At 40.9% G+C, this 21,448-nt stretch overlaps 1 protein-coding gene across 4 annotated transcripts in view; it reads right to left on the minus strand.

The window, feature by feature from the left end:
• npnta (nephronectin a) overlaps positions 1 to 21,448 on the minus strand; it is a 57,792-nt gene that overhangs the window by 26,906 nt on the left and 9,438 nt on the right. For 2 of the 4 annotated variants that reach the window (XM_037764767.1, XM_037764769.1), the window contains exons 2-4: positions 19,221 to 19,321; positions 12,243 to 12,293; positions 7,600 to 7,692 (exon numbers count right to left, since the gene is read on the minus strand). In XM_037764767.1, the coding sequence (XP_037620695.1) occupies positions 7,600 to 7,692; positions 12,243 to 12,293; positions 19,221 to 19,321 (245 nt within the window). The remainder of the gene's footprint in view (positions 1 to 7,599; positions 7,693 to 12,242; positions 12,294 to 19,220; positions 19,322 to 21,448) is intronic. The other 2 variants (XM_037764768.1, XM_037764770.1) reach the window with 1 other exon arrangement.

The following is a 21,448-nucleotide window of genomic DNA, read 5'->3' on the forward strand; positions in this document are numbered from 1 at the left end:
ACAGTTTTTGCATCCCTTCTCCTCCTGCCCTCGTCTCTCTTCTGCATTCCTTCTTTGTCGTGAGGGTGAAATAGGATCTGAGAGAATTACAGTATCACATGGATTCAGAGGATCCCTTCACAATTTGTAATTTGGAGGTTCAAAGGTAGGCAGGCGTTACCAAATCACTGCTTGACTACAAACACTTCAGCCTCAAGAATTTCAGCCCCTCCTCCCCTCTCTGCCTATATCCATCCATCCATCCATCCAGCTACCTTTCCTCCGGCAGTCAGCTAACAACACCTATTGTTAAGTGACAGGAAGATGATACAGCTACCTCGGACTGTTTCGCACGCTTCAAATCATTCAAGCGTTTCCCTATTGAGGGAAGCGGTAACTTTAAGCAGAGAGGTTATGCAAGCCTACTGCATTCCTGCCAACTCTACCCAGGACAGAAACACTTGTTGCAGGCCTCATCTGCTAATAGACACTATGGATGGGTATATTGGTATAAGACGTTTTAGTAGCTAAGAATAATTCACTGAGAGAATTGTGTAACCAGTGCAGCACTGTCTAATAACAGTTTGCCTTTCTTGTTGTAGTCACGCAGGTAAACAGTCTATGCAGAGAGCAAATGAGTAACACATTGGCTTAAAAGTTTTTTAGAACTAAAACATCTTCAAAAACGATATAAGAAATTACAAGTTTATTAAGTAAACCTGTAAAATCTAAGGAAATATAATAACCCTGCAGTAGTAGTTAGTGTTGGTGCTGCACTGGACTGCATTATGTTGAAAGTAGGGCCGTCCTCGACCAAAGAAATTCTTAGTTGACTAACATTAATACGATTTTGAATCGACAGATCTGTGAAACTGAGTTTCTCCAAAAAGAATCACACAAAAGCATCACTTCAAATCTTCTGTTTACCAGAGATGAGTTAATAAGTTTCTTAAAATTAAGTCAGTCAGCATGAAAACAAGCATAAAAAAATGACTAAAGAACTCTTAGTCGACTAAGACCGAAACGACCGATTAGTCGACTAAGAGGAGGCAGCCCTGCTTCAAAGGTGTTTTCAACATTGCCAATTGACATTTAAATGTGTATGTGCTGGACAATACATCTTTCAATTGTTTGGACAAAAGCTAAGCTTGAACAATATCCCATGAAATTGGAAAACAGAGCAGCTTTCCTGGAACATGAGGCCATAGTGTCATATCAAAAATCTCCCCCGGAGACAAACTCTGCATGTTATTTGATGGGATCAGAGACTGATCCCCGTGGGATTCAATAAACAGACGCTGTTGTTCATTTAGCGGAGCAAGACTTTTGCTCCGTGATAAAAACAAAATAAGCTAAAAGAATCTTTAGGAGGTTGATGACATTATTGATCTGATCTCATCACAATCAGGCCAGGTGCTGAGATTTTAATGCTGCTTGAAAATCTCACTTTCTGGTCTGTATACATGTGGCACTTTCCTGCTATTCTCCATGCCGTTAAATTGGCTCAGTAATAGAAGACAGTCCTGCAAGACAGCACCTGGTATGAGCAGATACTGCCATAGCCTTTTGTACTGTAACATTGCCTCTTCAAACAAATTTGTTCAACCCTGGTAGTAACTCACTTGCTTAATCATCCTCACAGTGAAAATGTGACATTATTTTTTGCATCATTACAATAACCGCTCAAGGGGAGGTTAGGAGGAGATCAGTTCTATCTATTGTATTTCAGTTCCTGCTTCCTGCTTATAGAGGTCAGTTAAGGACAAATATTACTTCATATCCCCTTCAATGACCTTGTTATAAAAGAGAACATAGATAAAAACAAATACAATTTGGGATAATTAGATGATAATTGAGGGAAAATACACAATATGATGACATGCATGCAATACGTATTATAGCAGCTGTTTGATTGTTAACAGCAGACAGCTAAGAAGACAAACAGTGACAGAGAGGGATCAGTTTCTAAGCCAACAACCAGTATCTGTCTACACCTCGACTGATCTAAATCATAACATTTTCCAGACAGAAAAGTGCCTCCGCCAAGATAAAGCAGTGAAAGGTCCAGATTATTAGCTAATCTAACTAAAATGGAAGGATGGCCCAATCCCAAGGCTTTAAGCTCCAAACCCTCAGGGACCTAACTGACGTCACCTGGTAAATTCTTGAGTGTGAGAGGCTGCAAGGGTTTGAAATGGTATAAATAGGAATCGAATGGGACAGCACTTTGCGGCGACATTATCACGTTACCTTGACGACAACTTCCAGGCTCTTGCCTCACCGGACGAGAGGTAACTCAAATAATCAATTTACTAATTTTTGTCAAAACAGCATCATTAATCAAAATTAAAAGAAATTGTTGATGAATAAACACCAGGTGCGTAATATAGTCTAACGCTTGCATTCCTCTGATTTCATGTGTTCCTTAATGTTAATGCTTCTGTGTAAATTTAAGCCAGGCTGAACACCCATGTGCCATCCTCTTTGTTTACCTTCTTCTTTAGTGCCTCCGGGCTTCCCGTGGTAACCCCGTATTTAATGTCACAAAGCTATGAATTATGGGTAATTCCCTCAGGCAAAGTCTCCAGAAATGCGGACTTATGGATAGTGCGCATAAAGGGCTCAAAACGTCTACAAGAGAGCCCTCGAGCACTTGACGATTTGACAGGGAACAGCCTTTAACCCCCACCAACTTTGCAGGATCGCGCCTTAAATGCTTGGGTTCGAGAGTGTGGAGATTTGGAATGGGTCAGTGTCTGTCCAGCGATTTTCTGGACAACTGTTCATCCGATCGACATGCAGGGTACACCTTGCTCTCTGTCACTCGCTAAAATATGAACTGTTACACCACTCAATAGCATGCTAGGTACAGCTCGGTCTCTGTTGCGCAATACAATATTAAATGATACACCGTCGAACGGCATGTTGGGTACAGCTTGCTGTCCATCACTCGCTACAGTACACTCAAGAAGAGATGAAAAAAGAGACCGGAGTGACCGGAGATCTACTGGACAGTAACTGGCTCGACAACCATTCATCTGATCGACGTGTGTAAAATCTGAGGCTGATTCATACACATTGGATGTGGGTTTGGCTTCATTGAGGCTATAAAATGTGTGAGCTTTTGCACCCAAATACCACATTATTCTCTAGCATTGCTAGGGGGTGCAACTATGTCATGGCAGGTCAGTCAGGATCCAAGGAAGCGCAGTGTTGAGTGTGAAGTTGTCTGGATGAGCGGTTTTCGAGAAAGCTGCAAACAGCAACACCAGAGGCCAAGCGACCCGTTCTGAACAGGCATGTCACAATTTGAACGGGCACTGCACTAATATTCTAAAAACAGATCAAGAAACAAATTGCATATTTACTTCAACCGCAGCTCGAGACTATCATTTTTGAAGTGCTATTAATTATATAGATGGCTGACAGAAAAGGGGTGGGGGGGAAGAAAGCAGCATCTGGAGGCGTAGCAGCTGTATTGCTTCTGATGTCTGCGATGTCACTCCTCCAGCTAAAATCTTTTATAGCGTCTTAACATCAGGTCAACTACAACCAATTAAATCCACCTGCACAGAATAATCATCTTATTAAAATGATTGGATCAGCAGGGGAGGGGAGGGAGGGGTGTGCTGCCAAACTGTTAAACAGATTATCCCTATAATGACTTTATTTGTGCAGCAAGAGCGTATTCGGCTGTCCTCACCATGCTGTATGACAGATCCAATTCTCATCAGCACCAAAGGTGTAGCGCTTTCTAAAAACGATAGGGATTCTCCAAGTAGTGCTTATTATTCTTGACAGGTGAGTGCCTGTTAATTTAATGACAAACATAATCAGAATCATTCCAATGATATCCCATTCAGCTGTAGAGATTTTCTGTACAGGAGAAGCAATGAAAGTGAAATAAACACTAAGGTGAAATGATTTGGCAGGTGAAAAGAGCTGGCACTAAAAACAGACATGTCGTCCTTGAAGAATAAATCTCTCATAAGAGTACCAGCTCATAATGGTTTGACAGAGGAAAATATGTCTTTGATTCAGAGAGTGAGAAATCAATATAGTATCTGCCATGCTTTTTGTTTGGTATAAACACTCATGTTTCCCCTGTGGTTTGTTTTTGCTCCATTACAAACGGTGTCCCTGAGGTGTTTAACACTCTTGTTAATCTGATTGCCTCTGGGATCACACATCTGTTCACGCCTCCCACTTAGAGCAGAGGAAGTGTGTCCAAAATATCTCTATGCACTTGCAGGTTTATATTCTGCATTACAATATTTTAATCCTTGTTTCCACTTATTACTCATTAAGCATCTACTTTGGGGACATCATCAAGTCCCAATAATGGGAGTTGACTGAATTAATCTTGAATGATTCGCTCAAATTGGGGGAGGGACTGAACTGGATACCAGCCTTGAACATGGTTCACATTGTTTTCATTATTATAAGAAGAAACAATCATTACTTAATATAGCCTACATTAAATATGAAAAAGAAGGGTCTCTGGAGAGCTTTAACTCTCAAACAAGACTTCCCAGCATGCTTTGTAAAGTTAAAACCATAGACTGTATATAAGAAATGGATGTAGTCACTGTGACGTCACCCATTGGTTTGTAGACTGCCGTTTTGAAGCCTTGAGTTCAGCATTTTCGCCGCCATCATGACTTTTTGCAACCATAAGTGACACTAGAGGGTGGAGCTAAGCACAACCGAGTGCTGAATAAGTGAAAGGGTTAAAAGTTCTATGACGAAAACACGGACAACCCCCAGACCGGACAACGCCCTAATGCATACCCTGCTTTATGGTCTATTTGACTCCAAATGGGACCATAATTTACTAAATGAACATCATGCTGTATTGAAGAAGACTTGAAACTCGCGATTGAGACCTTAAACTCATGTTTACAATTTTTACTGAGGTAATAAATCAAGTCAGAAGTAGGGCCATTTTCTCATAGACTTTTATACAATCAGACTTCTTTTTGCAACCAGAGGAGTCGCCCCCTGCTGGCTATTAGAAAGAATGCAAGTTCAAGGCACTTCTGCATTGGCTTCACTTTTTGGAGCTGAATCTTTTATGTGCTGATCATGTTTCTTTAGAAACTTAATTTCATGAGATTAGTGAACTCTTAGAAGAATATTTCAACTCATCCAACTCATTATTTAAAGTCAAGTGTTCTGAAAATGAAAATGAGAAATTGTAAGTTGAATTAACTTAAAATGTAATATTTACATACTATAAAAAATTACTTAGTTGATTCCACTAAATTGCTGTATGATGTTTTACAGTTTATTGGGGCGACTATTTGACCTTTAACAGCATCGATGTCAGGGAAGCAGCACTGGGCAACTCTCCCAACAGTCTTTCACTCCTCAAGATAAATGTGCTCCAGAGGGGCAGGATATTAGAATGCTTCGAAACATTGGCCACCTGGCACATCAATAGCAAACCTCGAATCAATCTTTAATGGAGGCTGCATTTAAATGAGAAAATCTAATCTATGGTTTGAGAATAATTAAATTGGTTTGCGTAGCATGTGCCAACTCAAAACAGAATCCAAGGTTATCTCCACCTAAATAGGCTGAAAGGGCATGTCTGCCACTCAAAGCAGAGTAAAATGGAAAGCTCTGTTAAACGTCTAGAGCTTATTGAACAAATGGGGCTTCGATGGACACTTGAAAGTACAGTTTCATCTTGAAAGGCCTTGGAATCACATTTGTCCGATAAGTCTGTCTGAATGCTTGGCAGCAAAGTCTATTGTAGTTGGATATGGGACGCAGATCCTTTTCCCTCTCCCTTTGTTGCAGATTAAGACAAAGTACAGCCGTCTGGCCGGGCAGACAGGAGCCACCTATAGCCTCCAAATACAGGATGAGTCACTTGGAACATTCCGGAAAGGATTTCAACACCTCCACCTCCTCCTCTTCCTCTTCCTCCTCCTCCTCCACCTCCACCTCAGCCCTTGTTTTTAATTACACACTATCCTATTCCTGTCTTAGGGCGTGAATTCCACAAGTATTTTCAAGCTGCTTGGATGCCCGTCAACTTCCTAACTAACTGGGACGCTTTATCGCTTTCCAACATGTCCAATCTGTCAGTGATGAAAATGCACAAAAACTCAAGCACACACACGAACACACTTTCAATAGCATCGGTTGCGTCAGCCGAGCCAAGTTATCTCAGGTCAGTAATTGAGATGTTATCTTCACAGGAGAGGATGCACCCCCGGGATCATTCAACGTGGCCTCACCACTCATTTCCATTTGAGCTGAATCAGCACTCTCTCTCCACCTCCTCCCCTTGTGATTAAAGCTTCTCACTACTGTCAGCTGGTGGCAAACAAGCTTCACAGCTCCACGAGTGGCAACTTTATTATGCTGGTGTTGTGCGGTGGAGATCTGGCCACAATAAACAATGATTACCCTGCCATCGCTCAGGGCAGCAGTTCTCCTTCACTTAGTTTTCATGTGAAAAATGCAGGCCTCAGTGCTTTTGAGTCACGGTATGTTCAGGCACCCGATTCGACTTCTATCAGGCTATTAAATAGGCACTACCAGTCGCTAAAAGCACCATAGATGTGGGTCATAAGGGGCCTATTACACCCACTACGTTATAAAAGTGAAAGCGAAACTAAAAAGCAACAATATCTAACATGTTTTAAAACTGAATCAATTGTTACGTTTTTAATACAAACAAAAGGCTTCTCTAGGTTTAGGCAACAAAACCACTTTGTTAAAGGTCAAGTGTTTAGGATTTAGGGTTATCTATTAGCAGAAATGGAATATAGTATTCAAAACTATGATTTCATTAGTGTATAATACCCTAAATCTAAGAATTGTGTTTTCGTTAGCTTAGAATGAGCCCTTCATATCTACATAGGGAGCGAGTCCTCTTTACAGAGTCCACCTTGTTGCACCGGCATGTTTCTACAGTAGCACAAAACGGCCAAACACTGGCTCTAGAGAGAGCCTTTCGCATTTCTACGTTAATTGAGGTCCACCATAGTTCTCTGACACGCTTGGAAAGGAAGAGGTGAGCGGAGGGTACTCAATTGGTCTGCAACCTCACCACTAGATGCCACTAAATCCTACACACTGTCCTTTTAAGTTCAAGGGAAAACATTGTGTTTGGCTTAAAATAACTAAGTTTCAAAAGAGAAAGTGACACACAAAGACAACTACATGTTTTTGGTTTCACACGGGATGCGAACCTCAGTCTCCTGGTTGAAAGCCCTCCACCCATATGGAGTTTCATGCTATCTATACTACAGCGCCTGACTTCCGCTTCTGCTCCTATCATAATTACTATGGTAGCTAGGTCACTGTCGTCTTCTTTTATACCATCTTTCTGTGACTGACCATGTGAATAGATGTTAAAACCTACTAGTGGGTGTAGCAGGCCCCTTCGGAACCATCTTATAACCACTGATAACGCCTCTTTAATGGCCTGATAACAGTCTAATCGGTTGGTCCAGGAGGACCATATATTCCAACTCTTCCTCTCTCTTTCTTTGTGGTGAACGTTTAAACTTCAGTGCCCTATGACAAGTAAAAAAGTCACAAGCAACTGCAAAGTAACATCTGTGAATTCATAGTGTTGACACATTCCAGGCGAGAGCTCACCTTGATTGCAGGTCTTGCCGGTGAAGCCAGGGTGGCACTTGCACTTATTGGGTCCCACGCAGTCTCCTTGCTTACAGCCAGGCTGGCACACAGCTGTTCAGGGAGGATTCAAAGAGGAAGAGACAGATCAGTGCAGCGCCCTGGCAGACTACTTGTTCAAGATCAGGATGACAAAGCACTTAATCCTACTGCTCCTTGACTTGGCTGTAAAGTATCTGTTTACTCCACATTACTGCAATAAGACAGCACAATGCCTCATTCATATAGGAAATGTGTTTGTTTGTTTCTCCTTGTGTGACAGTGTTATTATCATTGACTAATGGTAATGGAGCAGCCATTCTCTGCTAACCACATAATTTTCGCGTTGAACAGAGCTGGAAAAGTTTTATTGTCCTTATTGATACTAAATCATTTCACACTGTGCGAGATAAAGGAGAAGTTTGACCTTTTAACACTGAGCAAAGTTTTGATTTTTCTTGTTTGAAAAATACAGCGCTGATATTTACGCTGGCACCCTGCCAACGAGGATTACCTCAGCAAATAATATTTCCCCCTTAGACTGAAGCTGAAACAATTAGAGCACCAAAATAGTAGATTGTAATTAGTGCCTCAGTAAAGAGCTGCCCTGCAGATCGTACATAGTGTGTGGAAGGGGATATTTTGAGTGTGCACGGAGACGTGGTAGATGCTGCACAGCTTCACTGACTGTGTTCTGTCTCAGGGAGCTGTAGGCTTACCCTGCTTATCTGACTGTGCTTACTGCAGCTTGCTGCTAAGCATGTCTGATACACGGGGCCTCAGCCAAGTGTTACTAATTTTCATTAAAAGCTTCATTAATTCTGTCATAATACACTGCAATCAGAAGACTTAATTATCACTGTGGTGGAAGAGGCGGCACATAGGCCTACGTGTGTGTTGTGTGTTTGTCGAGATTCTGCATGAGAGTGTTTATCAGGCCGTTTGTTGTGTATCTGCAAAAGTGTGATGGTGTAGATTTATTTGTGACAATACAGATGTAGGGTTTAATACACAGTGACAGTAATGCCATACCTAATACACCCAAACATCTGTCTCGGTACATAACCTCCAGCAAGGAGATTTAGCTTTTGGTTTCCCATGTTTGTCAGTATAACTATTAGAGGGAGAGCTTCACATTTCTCTTCAGTTTAGTTGAAAGATTAAAAGATGAACAGGTTAGCGGACATTCAGAAAACAGCAAAACAAATGTAAGGGGTTGTTGTTTCAGATATCAGCGAGATGATGAAACATGATCCAGGAAGTCCAGTTTGAGTAATAAAATATTTTTGAGGCTTATCAGAGGGCCAAAACACTGCATAGTTGTTTACAATGCTATAAGACATGTCCTTTGTCTTTAAGGTAGGTTAATCTTTTTTGCTGGATGACCCTGCGTTTATTTGCCAGAACTACATTTATATGATATACAGTAGGCATATATCAACTCAGAGCAATCCTGCATGGTATTTTGATGGCGTTGGATATGTTTACATTGAATCAACACGTTCTCAACCCAACTCGTCACATACGGAGACGACCCCTCTGTATTACTCTTTGGTTGCAGTAAACACGTGCTTAATGTTGTGAATAAAACTAGGTTTAGGCAACAAAATCACTAAGTTAGGTTTTGGAAAAAACTACATAGTTGGGCTTAAAATTACTAAATTTTTACAGTGAAAATGTGACTTGACGTTGTGAACCCGGGACATGAATGAACAGCTGATTGTAACGTGAAAGTGAAACTTAATGCACAAGACACAAACAGCAGTCTCTTGGATGAAAGCCTTGTGTTTGTTGGCCCTATAAACCTCCCCACCGACCCGCCCGGTGTGTCTCTTTCGCTCTTTAAACTACGTCACCACAGTCACTCTGTGACTGACGCACATTCTCAGAGCTGCTGTCGATGGCTTTACATTGTAGTTAATTGAAAGCTTGGTGCGTCTCATACCGGCGCTAAAGCGTGCCTTGTGCAGCGGTATTGAACGTGGACGGCCGTGGCAAAGCGTTGGTATTTGGCACCCTGGGAATCAGAACAGGCTGGTTGAATTGTGCAGCCTTGTAGAGAAATTCAGTCTCTAAATGCTTCATGTTTTCAATCTTTATTAATAAATATTAGAAATGAAAGCTGCTGTAACACATATTGAGGGAAACCTTATAAAACTGAAGAACATAGGGCTGAATAATACACTCTTAATATGATATGTGTACTTTCAGAATCGAGTTACAACCTCAGAAATTTCCATTCATACACATTCAGTATGAAGGTCCGTAGTCTAAGGAAGAACATCTTTCGCTGCTCAGGTTTCAGTCTGTAACATTGTTCAAACTGAATTCAAAGGCACAAAGGTATGTGATGAATCCTTTAACTGGAGTCGATAACATCTCCAGACTCATTCCACTTCATTTGCCTATGTAATTAAATTGAAAGAAAGTATTGTTAGCCCACTTGGAGCTCACAGTACTGTTATATGAGCCAGGGTGTTAACACACTGAGCAGTCAAAGGTCACAATTATAAATTAAAAATGGTCCAATTTGTTGGAGGAAAAGGAAAGGTTGTACTTTTCTGGAAGTAGGAGTTTATTAGACGTTGGTCTGGTCAGCAGATGAAATGAAAAAAGCATGTGATGTCGTTAGTTAGAGGGAAGTCAAGTGGAGAGTTTTTTGTTATTCTCGTACATGGGGGGAGGATTTGATTAGCAGGATCAGAGGCGGCCATCAACAGCCTTCGCCTCGGAGGGTATTTTTAAGCCTCTGGCCTGGCAGAGAGATCAGGGAAATGGCCAGTGATCATTAACCACAGCAGAGGACACGGAGGACTAAAAATGGTCGTAGCAGCTGGAAGGCCAAACATAGCATGTATGACCCTCGTCCCATGAACACCATCAAAACATGCCGAGTGATGACACACTTTCACTCTGGTTTACATCAGCCATTCCTACTGCTACTGATGCAGATTCTTTTGATATATCGACGGTTCATGGATGCCTGACAGTAAACACAAGGGGGAGTATTATTTTTTAATTGACACTGATATTGCATATGAATGTTTGTAGTAGTTTAATGTATTTAAGTGAGATGGGAAAATCATTACTTATTCAATTACAAGCTGCATTATCTTGCAATCAACTAAATAATGATCTAAGGCTGCTTGTAATCATTATTTTTTATTATCGCTTGATTTGCTGATTGTTTAGTTATTTTATTAATCAATTGATTGCTTGAAAAGTTTTCTCTTAAAAATTGCTTATTTGTCAGACCAACAGCCCCAAACCCAAAAGTAATTCACAATTACATGCTTTTCAAACTAAGAAAAGCAGAACATTCTAGCATTTGAAGAGAATATTTTTTCATTTTTGCTCGATAAATGACAAATAATCTCTTATCAAAATTGTTCAGCTGATTACCTCTAATTCAGTGGTTCACAACCTATTTCCCTTAACCTATTCCCCCCCCCACACACACACTTTCTCTTTCTTCAACTGTCTTTAATGAATATAACTCGGTAGTTTCGTCAACATAAATAAAGTGATTGTGTCTTGACGGATTCACCAAGCGAATGCAGATACATAATATGATCTCTTTTTTTGTAACAACTTAATTAACTTACTATAATAGTGTTGGAGCCGAAATATGTTTTTTGTCATTGTGGTTAAATAAATGTAATTTACGGTGTTGTGAGACTGCTGCTATACCGCCCTGTTAATACAGGTGAGTCAAGCAGGAGGGCAAATAGGCTTCGACTGCAGTGAAAATGTTGTTTTCGAAAGGCTAAACGCCAACAAATATGGATTGAAAATGAATATTTTGTTAGATTTTGCGACTAAGTATCTTTTTAAGTAGTTTCATTTCCAGACTTTTGTATAAATAATCTTGTTAGTGTGTTATCATGATTTTAGTTATGCATGAGCAAATCTAATTTGACAACCTCAGAGCAGACAAATCCTTGCGAACCCCCTGTGATCTTTGGTCCCAAACCCCAGGTTGGGAATTGCTGACCTAATCAATTAACCAACTAATTGTTATTGCATACTATACAGATCAGAGGACAGATCGTGTAGTGTCTGGGGTCTGAATTTGTTCTATCTTGTCTGTGTGTAGTGAAAATGTCATTGATCGACCGGGTAATGTCTTGGTGAATGTCGTTTACCTAAGTGATGAAGTATGATGGCATTGGCATTCTCCACCTGACTGATTTCTGTGTACTTACGTATGCAGACCATCTCCAACCACAGTGAAACGCTCAGATTTGACTCTGCACCACACAGATGGATATATTAGGGATATATTAATTAAAAAACATTATGGATTTCAGCTTTAAGGGTTTCATTAGTATTCTAAGGGGTCGACTGGAGGGGCGGGTGAATCTTAATGAAACTGAAGAACTTCAGCATAATTCATGTTAAGACACAGCCTCAGGTGAAATCAGGTCTGCAGAGTGTGTAAGCTGTTTGCATAGATCCGAGGCCGGAGGGAAGAAGATGGCCGCTACCAACCGAGGGGCGTGAGGTGTTAGTGGGGGGGTGGGGGACTTGGCTCTATAAATAAGTGAGTGAGCCCAGGATTCAGAGGATGTGCCCCCAGCAATACATGTCAAGCAAGATTATTTCAAGAAACATGTGGAGCTAACCTTGGGGCTGGCACCTTATCCCGGCTACTCTGTGTGTTAAGGCGAAGAGAGCTGCAAAACAAATAGCCAAACAAACAAAGGTTGCGGGCAATGTTTAGTCGTTGAGAGCAAAAAAATAAACATGATGTTAGAGGGCAGAGCCTGGTCATTTCGACAAGCAAACGTTCCTGGAAAAAAAGAAATAAAAGAAAAAACACACAGTCTGGAGTTCTGGAGTCGCACATATTCCCAGTTGCCTCGAGGTAATTCTGAATGCATTTACAATTGAGTTTTAAAAATTTAAATGATGTCCGAATTAAACCACCGTCTCAGGGGATGTTCTGTTATTCCTTATCGCTCACATCTAAATGGAAGTGAATGAAGCAGTTTTAATCTTGCACACAGTGAGTGTGAAAATAATAATTCCCTCTTAAAATTGCACCACTGCACTGAAAGATGAAAACACCACCGATATCATTCAAGGAGATCACGGTCCTGCTTTCTTTAATATGAAAATAAACGCTGCAGCTACCTTACTGTGAAGAGACATTAGGTTTTTAAATCAGCACCGTTTCAAAGTGCCTTTAAAGCCACAACTGTGTCAAGTAATTCAGAACATGTGCCTTTTTATTTCCGCGTATATTCCCTGTAATTTTTTTACGAGCAAACCATTCCATTCTGTTTTCACCTTATTACCTAAAGGAGATGAAAAGGCACGCTGTTAGACGGGCCTTTACAGCCCAGTGGTCATGAAAGAAAGTAGAGCAGACATGGAAACACAGACAATCACGATAAAGTGAATTACTTAAACTGAGATATCACTTTTCTGCTTTCATCGCTCACTTGTTAGCTCAAATTACCAATTCAGAAGTCCTGCCTTAATCCTGTCCACACCATTTGTCAAACAAAGACCGCACTCAATCAAACTAAATCCCAGTCTTAGTGGATTTGTTAAATCCACCAGGACCTCTGAGGAAATTATAAAGTGTGATTTATTTAATATGGAGGTGATATTCAAACCAGTTCCAGTACAATGCAGAGAATGTATTTCTTTCTACCAGAGCTTTTTTGTCTTTTGGAAGAATTAAGTTAATATTTTACTTGATCAAAACCAGATTTGAATGTTAACTTAAATGTATTTATTTCAAATCTCAAACCAAATCAAGTCTTTGGGGAGCCAGCTTTAGAGTCAAGTCTCAAGTCCTCAGTATCAGTCTGAATATAATCCAACCCTATCTCCAGACAATAATGTTTATATTAGACAATTCTGCAAAACCCAAGAACCTAACGAAAACCTAAGAATGCAGGTTAAAGGCGATTCAACATTTGCCGGCCCAGCTATGTTAACAAAGCACAGAGAAATGTGGATTACAACACACACAGAGGAGGAGCGACTTCATTCTCTGCTCAGGTAGACATTACTCCTCTATATCTTTACATAGCAAATAGTTTTTCACTGCGATATTAATGCTCTGTATCTCGTAAAGAGCACCTTTAACATTAGGGAACGATTCTGGTTTAGGTCTAGTAAAAGAAGAACAAACAAACAAAAGTGCAGGCTTGAGACCAGACATAGACTTCTGTCTCCTACATGAAAAGCGGAGACAGTGCACCTGAATGCTCCAACCTTCACACTCCTACTCTCCACTTTGCTACTTATAAGGGCACACTACTGCCTGCATTGACGCTAAATGTTAACATAATCATGAAGTGCGGTGCAGAATTGTCCAATATGAACTTAAATCAGATGAATATAGTCATGAGTTCTTTAGTCAGGTGCTTCTTGATATTCGTAGTAAAACCCTAGACAGTTTTGCTTTCCAGAACGTCTAATATGGATTAAATTAGTTTCAAATTAACAACCTCATAGGTCTTGTATCACCTGATCTCAAATGCATGAAATGATTGGAGTTCCTGCTACGACTGACTTGAGTGGACCATTTGGATGCAAACACTAGCGGGATCAACTTGTTGATTAGAGAGTTATCCATCTTCATCAAGAGCGGAAGAGATGAAAAGTATTTTTACTGTTAACTGTATCACCCTGGAAATGCAAATGTTCAAATGCTCACAGTGGCAGTAAAATGTTCATGATGGCAGCTGGTTGGAATAAGTAGCTTCAAGTGTGGCTCTGCCTGCCGGATGGCCTGTCAGAACATTATAAGTGGAGCTACAGTCTACTATAAATCTAAAGCTCCTCTCTCTCTTTCTCCATCTGCCTGCTTTCCTCACTTGTCTCTCTCTCCCTCTGTCCTGACGTCTCTCCCCACTCCAGCAGCAATCATCTCTACCTCCTTACCTCTGAACCGTTTCCCTTACACCTCAGCATTTTTACTTCCTCCAACTCTTAGTCCTTTCCCACCTTTCTCTCTCTCTCTCTCACACACTCTTTCAGTTCTGGGAGCTTTAAAGGAAGAAAGAATTAAGGTTGATCTATTAAGTTTCTCACTCTTTGAGAGAAGTCTCACAAGCCTATCACTGAGCTCCGTGGCTGAGAAAGCCACAATCCTACAGCTCCAATCTGATCTCCTCTATCGCCACAAATACCAGGACCTGAAATCTGTGCCGACTGCATCCTCTCACACACATGCACGCACACATGATTACACTTTCTTTCTTTCCCAAACCGTCCACCTCCTCCCTCGTCTATAAGGTTTAAATCAGCAGCTCACTGACTTGATGGAGTACTGATTGTAAATCTCAAGTGAATGGATTTGAGCTTTGCACCCCGGCAGGAGCATTTGGAGGCATTAAGGCGAGCACTCACCGAGTGATTTAACTCGCAGAACAGATTTGGTTTTGTAGAAATAAAACGTGGTGGAGTGAAAATGCTTTAGCGGCTTGATATAGTGGTTAAGCTCAAACTTATCTCATATTTTAGCCTCAACATGGAACACGTGGGACTCCAGAACAACAAGGAAAACATGTACACACACTGCTGTTTGGCTGCTCGAGTCATTGATGCAAACATGACCTTTTTAATGTGACTGAGCTTGATTTATTATAAAGTAAATGTCACCTATGATGTATCATCACTAGGGCTGCCCAATTAGACTAATCGATCGTTTAGGTCTTAGTCAACTAAGATTTCTTTAGTCTATTTGTCTTTTTATGCTTTTTTCATGCTGAATGATATATTTTCATGAAACTTATGAGCACATCTCACAAACATACGATTTAAAGTGGTGCTTTTGTGTGATTCTTTGTGGAGAAACTCAGTTTCACAGATCTGTAGATTAAAATCAAAATCAGTGTTAGTCGACTAAGTCAAGGACAGCCCTTATCTTTGCCCTTGATCTCTAGAGGCAAAACAACAAATGTGTTGTGTTGTGGAACCGTGACTACACTACAACATGTGCTGCAGCAATTCTCATCACTGTTTGGGTTTTAAGTGGGTAAAATATGAGCACATGAATCACGTCTTGCCCCCTAATTTAAGCTTCTGTCATAATAAAGTCGTCGTCTTCTTTCTCGTCCTCATCCAAAACCCACATCTATTCCACCTTGAATTTTCTGAGCATGGGAAGCTGTAAAGGCAGAGAGCCCAGTACAGATGCACTGGGAGGTATTGGGCATTGAGATAGCTGACGCCTGCCAGGATTACTGCTGAGTCTGGCCCCATGTTCAAACAAACACTATCAAATGATACAATTGAGTTGTCTCAGTAAAACTGTGCTGCTTTTGCTTAAATCATCCCAGCACAGATTGTGTAGTTCAAGTGTCAAGGCCTTGGGAAAAGGTAGGAGGTTTTATTACAAAAAAAAACCCACCAAAAAAACTCTCTAATTTCCAACCATGAAATCAACCCCCTCAAGCTACGAGTCTAGGTCTGTCCCATAAACCATTAGCATAACTTGTTTTCCTGACTCCAAGTGTTTATATAAGAATAAAATTATCATATTTTGTTTCTAATAGAGATGAAGCAAAAGGTGGATAAAAAGCAGATTTGTCTTGGAAAGACCTGAGGTTAATCTGGCAGAGCTAAAAAGAAATACACAACATTGAGGCCATGAACTCAAGTAATATTGTTTGTGTTCTCCAGAACAGAATAAGAAATCTTGCAGCGCGCTCCAACATCAAGTGAAAAGATGGCACTCTGCCACTTTTACATGCAATTGGAGTGAAAAATAGCTGCTCAACCCAGAAAATACAGAAATCTTTTAGCTGCAGCAGTACAGACCTTCGGGCCTAAAGCAGTGTGTGACATATTTCCCACAAAAAGAACATCCAAAATACAACAAATAAACAAAATGTCAGCTACAGCATGGCATGATGAGCTTCAAAACATGAGAACATAATTATGGTGATTTCAGCAATGAAAAACACAAAATGAGTGGATTAAAAAAAACATTATTTTAACAAGCTATAAATAAGTGGCCAGAACCAACATGCAGAGTTATGAGCCTTTTTTGGTCTTTTCCACAGGAGGAACTTAACAACCCAGAATATGAAGCTTCCAGTAACCTTAAAATTGAACAACTCGTGGCTTTGGTGCTAGTTCCTCATTTGTGTTTTCACCGTTTTCTCAACATTTTAGATATGCTTTGCTGAACAGCAACTTTTTATATTGATTCAAAAGGAGACAGACGTTGTCAATTTCATGCACTGATTTGCAGTTGTGGGACAGACAACAACAGAAGAAGTGGCACTAATCCTGACATTGATTTTCTTTCACATGAATTTGAGATGTAAAATTGTATGCCAACGAAGACAGAAATAATTCCAAAAGAGGATGGAAAAGATCAGACAGTAGAGAGATAAATTGAAGGATCAACTTGTGAGAGCTACAGGTCTGAGGAAAGAAAATGAAAATGAGCATCTCCAGTGCGACAACAATAACTTTGCCATGCTGGTTCAACAAGTGGTCGCAGTATTGAAATGCTGGTTACTGCTGTGTCTGCTGACACATTGGCTTGACTAATCACAATGGGCAGCACTGCCTGCATCCGCTGACACTATCTGGAGCTTGGATTTAGTTTCGCCTCCTGAGCAGATCTGAATTTTAGTTTTAGGAACGCGGAGAACAGTGGAAACAAAAACAGAAGCTTTGACAACAGCGACATGTTAAAGCAGTAGTTTTACAAGAAATACACTTAATCGCTTTCTTGCCGAGAGTTAGATGAGAATATTGATACCACTCTGTCTGTATATATGAAGCTACAAGCCCGGTTGCATGAAAAGGCGAGTGAATGACACGATAGTGCGCAAGGCAAAAGCATGTAATAAAAACGCCCTTCTTGCTTTAGGCGTGTCATTTTCACGCCATATAGTCGGTACTGACTGCATAATGACATACAATAAAACAGGAGAAAGGCCGTTAATGGCAGGCGGGAGGGGAGGTGGATGGGTCCAACAAACACAGGACTTTCAACAAGGAGACCAGTGTTCGAGACAAGTGTTTTGTTTGGTTGTTTCGTTACATTAGTGAGGTTTATGACGTGTTTTCCGTACTGATGTTACGTTCTTTCTGTACGTATTGTACTTACAGACTTATTTTAAGGGCAACCATGATGTTTTTCCTAAACCTAAGTGAGTGGTTTTGTTTCCCCTGCTGGTAGGCTACTGCACCTTCATACTTAATATTCACACATCAGCGAGGAAAAAGGTGACTCTGACATGCTATCCTCTGCTGGACCGGCGGGTCTCTTACACGCTTTGGCGTGATATCGGATTGAGCTACCACTAGCAGCCAATTAGCTTAGCTTAAGATAAAGACTGTAAAGTGGGAAACAGTTAAAAAAATAAATCGACCTACGAGCGCTTCTTTAGATTTTTACCTTTGGACAGATCCAGGCTAACTGTTTCTGCCTGTTTACAGTCTTTGTGCTGAGCTTGACTGCTGGCTGTACCTTCATATTTAAAAGTCGTATTGAACGTGGTATTGATTTCTCATCTAACTCTTGCGAAGGAAACCAATAAGTAGGCTGTATAATTGGTTGTTTTGGTCTTAGTCGACTAAGATTTCTTTAGTCGATTAGTCTTTTTTTATGCTTTTTTCATGCTGAATGACTTACTTCCAAAAAACGTATGAGTACATCTCTGGTAAACATAAGATTTAAAGTGGTGCTTTTGTTGTGATTCTTTGTGGAGAAACAGTTTTACAGATCTGTTGATTAAATCAACTAATTGATTAGTCGACAAAATTGTATGAATGTTAGTCGACTAAGAATTTCTTTGGTAGAGAACAGCCCTACCAAAATGTCTAACTATTCCTTCAACTTGCTTGTTGCTAAGTTCCTGCTGTGGAAAAAGCCCATTTCTAAGTAACCCCGTATAATTAAACCTCCACAGCACAGCAGCAGCTATACCAGCACACAGACACCAAGCCATGCAGAGGATTTGACATTTGTGAGGCAAGTGGCCAGATCTGTAACCCATGTTAGGATATTCACACCTCCCTGGGTAGAATTACAGGAGAGCGGAAGATGGTTACACAATGTAAATATGTCGGAAATGTGATGTGTTAATATTTCATACAGTTCATGTGACACAGGCGTGCGGTCATGACAGGAGACATCCTCTGAATCCTCTAAGTGGCGTTGCTGAATATAAAGATGAGTTGAGGTCTAGCACTCCTGACAACACCATGGCTTATGTGCACGCAGCTTGTTCTGGCAGCGTTACCTTGCTTGTTTTTTCACAATTATAATCTATAATCAATCTCCCATCTACCCTTGAATGTGTTCACCTGCAGCTACAGCCTCTCCCTCATTATGGCCACCCTCAGCGTGAATATAAATGTCAGCTTTTCCTCCGGGTCCAACCGGCCATTACCATCAATCTTTACTCAAAGATTGTCCCAGGTGTGACGCTCCATTAGCTGTATGTGTTTCTGTTGTGACAAGGTGCATGTGTGTGTGTCTCCCAGAGCCCCTGGTTACTGTTGTAGTGCTGCAGCATCTCCCGTGTCTAATAGCATCTTTGACCCCAGCTTGAAACCTCGCAACCTTGTTAGCCCTGTTTGCCCCCAGTAGCAGCAGCAGGCATGGTGGCACTCACGCTGGCAGTGACCCCAGGAACGGCGTGTCCATCCCCAGCAGCAGTCCACCCTGGCCCCGTATCGACACAGGCCGTTGGACGAGGCCATCTGCCGCGGCCACCTGTGAGGGGATGACATAATTAGTTCATAGCCAATTAAAGTGTCTTAATGAAAAGCAGGGGTCTTTTCAATGTTGTTTGGAAGGATGCTTCAAAGCGCTCACATTCATTTCATTTTCCTGCTGTATAGAGAGAAAAGACTAGTATTAAGTCTTTTCATTGGCATGAATAACAGTAATTTCCATTCTTTTTACCTGTTAAAGGGTTTTTATTATTGTCATGTACAGATTGTAAAGCCCTTTGAGGCAAATTTGTAATTTGGGGTTGCGTATGAATAAAACTGACTTGACTAATCTGTGTATATGCTTTTAAGTATATAATCGCGCTTCAATAGCACTGAACGTTCTGTCACATGTAGTCTGTACTGACTGCAATATAAACAGAGCCGTGTAAATATGCTACACTCAGAGCTAGTGACGTAGAATAAAAAGTGAGAAAGAATGCTTACGGCGGGTGTTTGGAGAGGTGGATGGGTCCAACAAACCCAGGACTTTGAGCCAGGAGACCAGTGTTTTGTTTTGTAAGGTACGTTAGTGACATTTGAGACGTGTTTTTTAGTGACGCATGTGATCTGTTTTCCATACTTATATTAGATTGTTACCGTATTTTACTTAGTTTTCGTCACTAGCGTAGCCAAAAAAAACTGTGGGTGTACATCAGAAAAACTGGGTGTGTCACATGATCCAGAGGCGAACTGGGAATGAAATTCAGCCCAGGACTTTGAGATGGAGAGGCCCTTTATTTGAGAGCCCGGAGAGCGCAAGCAGAACATTTTTTGGCAGTTTTAACACTATTACAGCCACCCCAGCTGCCACCTTAGTATATATTTATGAAAAGTTGTGGCTGGTTGGAAATTCACGAGAGCGGAACACCGATGTCCTAGTGCAAGTGAATGCAGCAAGAGATGACTGCCGCTCCATTTTCTACCGGCCCAGGCAGCTTTCTGTGTAGCCTCTCCTAGTCCCGGCCGCACGCAACGACTGCTGATTACTTTTTCCCTGCTAAATGTGTGTTTAGGTTTGCAAACTCCCACGAGTAGAAATATAGAACGGCTGCAGATGGATAGTGGCGGATTGTTTTGTTTAGTAATAGTAACTCATTTTAGCAACGCTATAACTAAAAATTCATTCTGCACCTCGTTGGGTGGCACAGGCACACACTGGCACACCCGTGGCTACGCCATAGGTTTAGGTACTTATTTTAAGCCCAACCATATTTTCTAAACCTAACTAAGTGGTTTTGTTGCCTAAACGTAACTGCAGCCGTTACCGTAGTTTTGTTACTTGGCGTACAAATGACACACGAAAAGCTAAAAATGCGTCTCCATGACACGCGGAGTGTTGTTGTAATGCCTATTAAAATTTGCCAGATCCCAAGGTGATGGCTTTCAGTTTAATATCATATTAAACAAAGAACAGCAGCAAATAGTCCCATTTGAGAAGCTGAGACCAGGATATGTTTCACATTCTTGCTTGAAAAATTGAATAAAATATAAAAGTAGACTTTCCCAGGGTGTTGAAGGCTGTCTTTTCACTGCCCAGATTATCTTTTGTGTCATGGAAATAAAACCGATAGCACATCAGATCATGTTGGTTTGTGCGATGTCAAAAGGGAAACCTGTGTTGAAAGCCTGCCAGACCCGATTTGAATTCATCCTTCAGTTTGCATCGGTGCACCGCTGACACTCACAACTGAGAAGACCACATTACTGCTGGGTTCATTACAAGGCTTGTGAAACAGATTCGAAGCTACGTAGTGCCTGATGCCCTTGAAAATATGAAAATACAGTATGTCTCCTATCTCCATCTATTAAATTAATACATGTATGTGCCACTGTACCGTATATGTTCAAAGAACCTATGACAGTGGAAGATAATATCATCCTGCTGCAGGGTGAACATGCACGCATTAGTGTTTATAGAGATATAGGTTATTTCCAAAGCACTGCAATTCCAGTAAGAGAAATTACAGCCGGATGTTTTTGTTACACCATGTTCTATTCTGCTCAGAGCGAGAAATAGCTTCTTGGCAGACAGTGCATGTGGATTACCTTTTTATCTGACTGTACCAAGGCTCACCACATATTTATGGAGAGAATGGGGCGAAGGAATGAGTCCATTTAAGGATAC

The sequence above is a fragment of the Sebastes umbrosus genome, chromosome 3 (assembly GCF_015220745.1).
Source record: "Sebastes umbrosus isolate fSebUmb1 chromosome 3, fSebUmb1.pri, whole genome shotgun sequence".
In the NCBI taxonomy this organism is placed as follows: Eukaryota; Metazoa; Chordata; class Actinopteri; order Perciformes; family Sebastidae; genus Sebastes; species Sebastes umbrosus.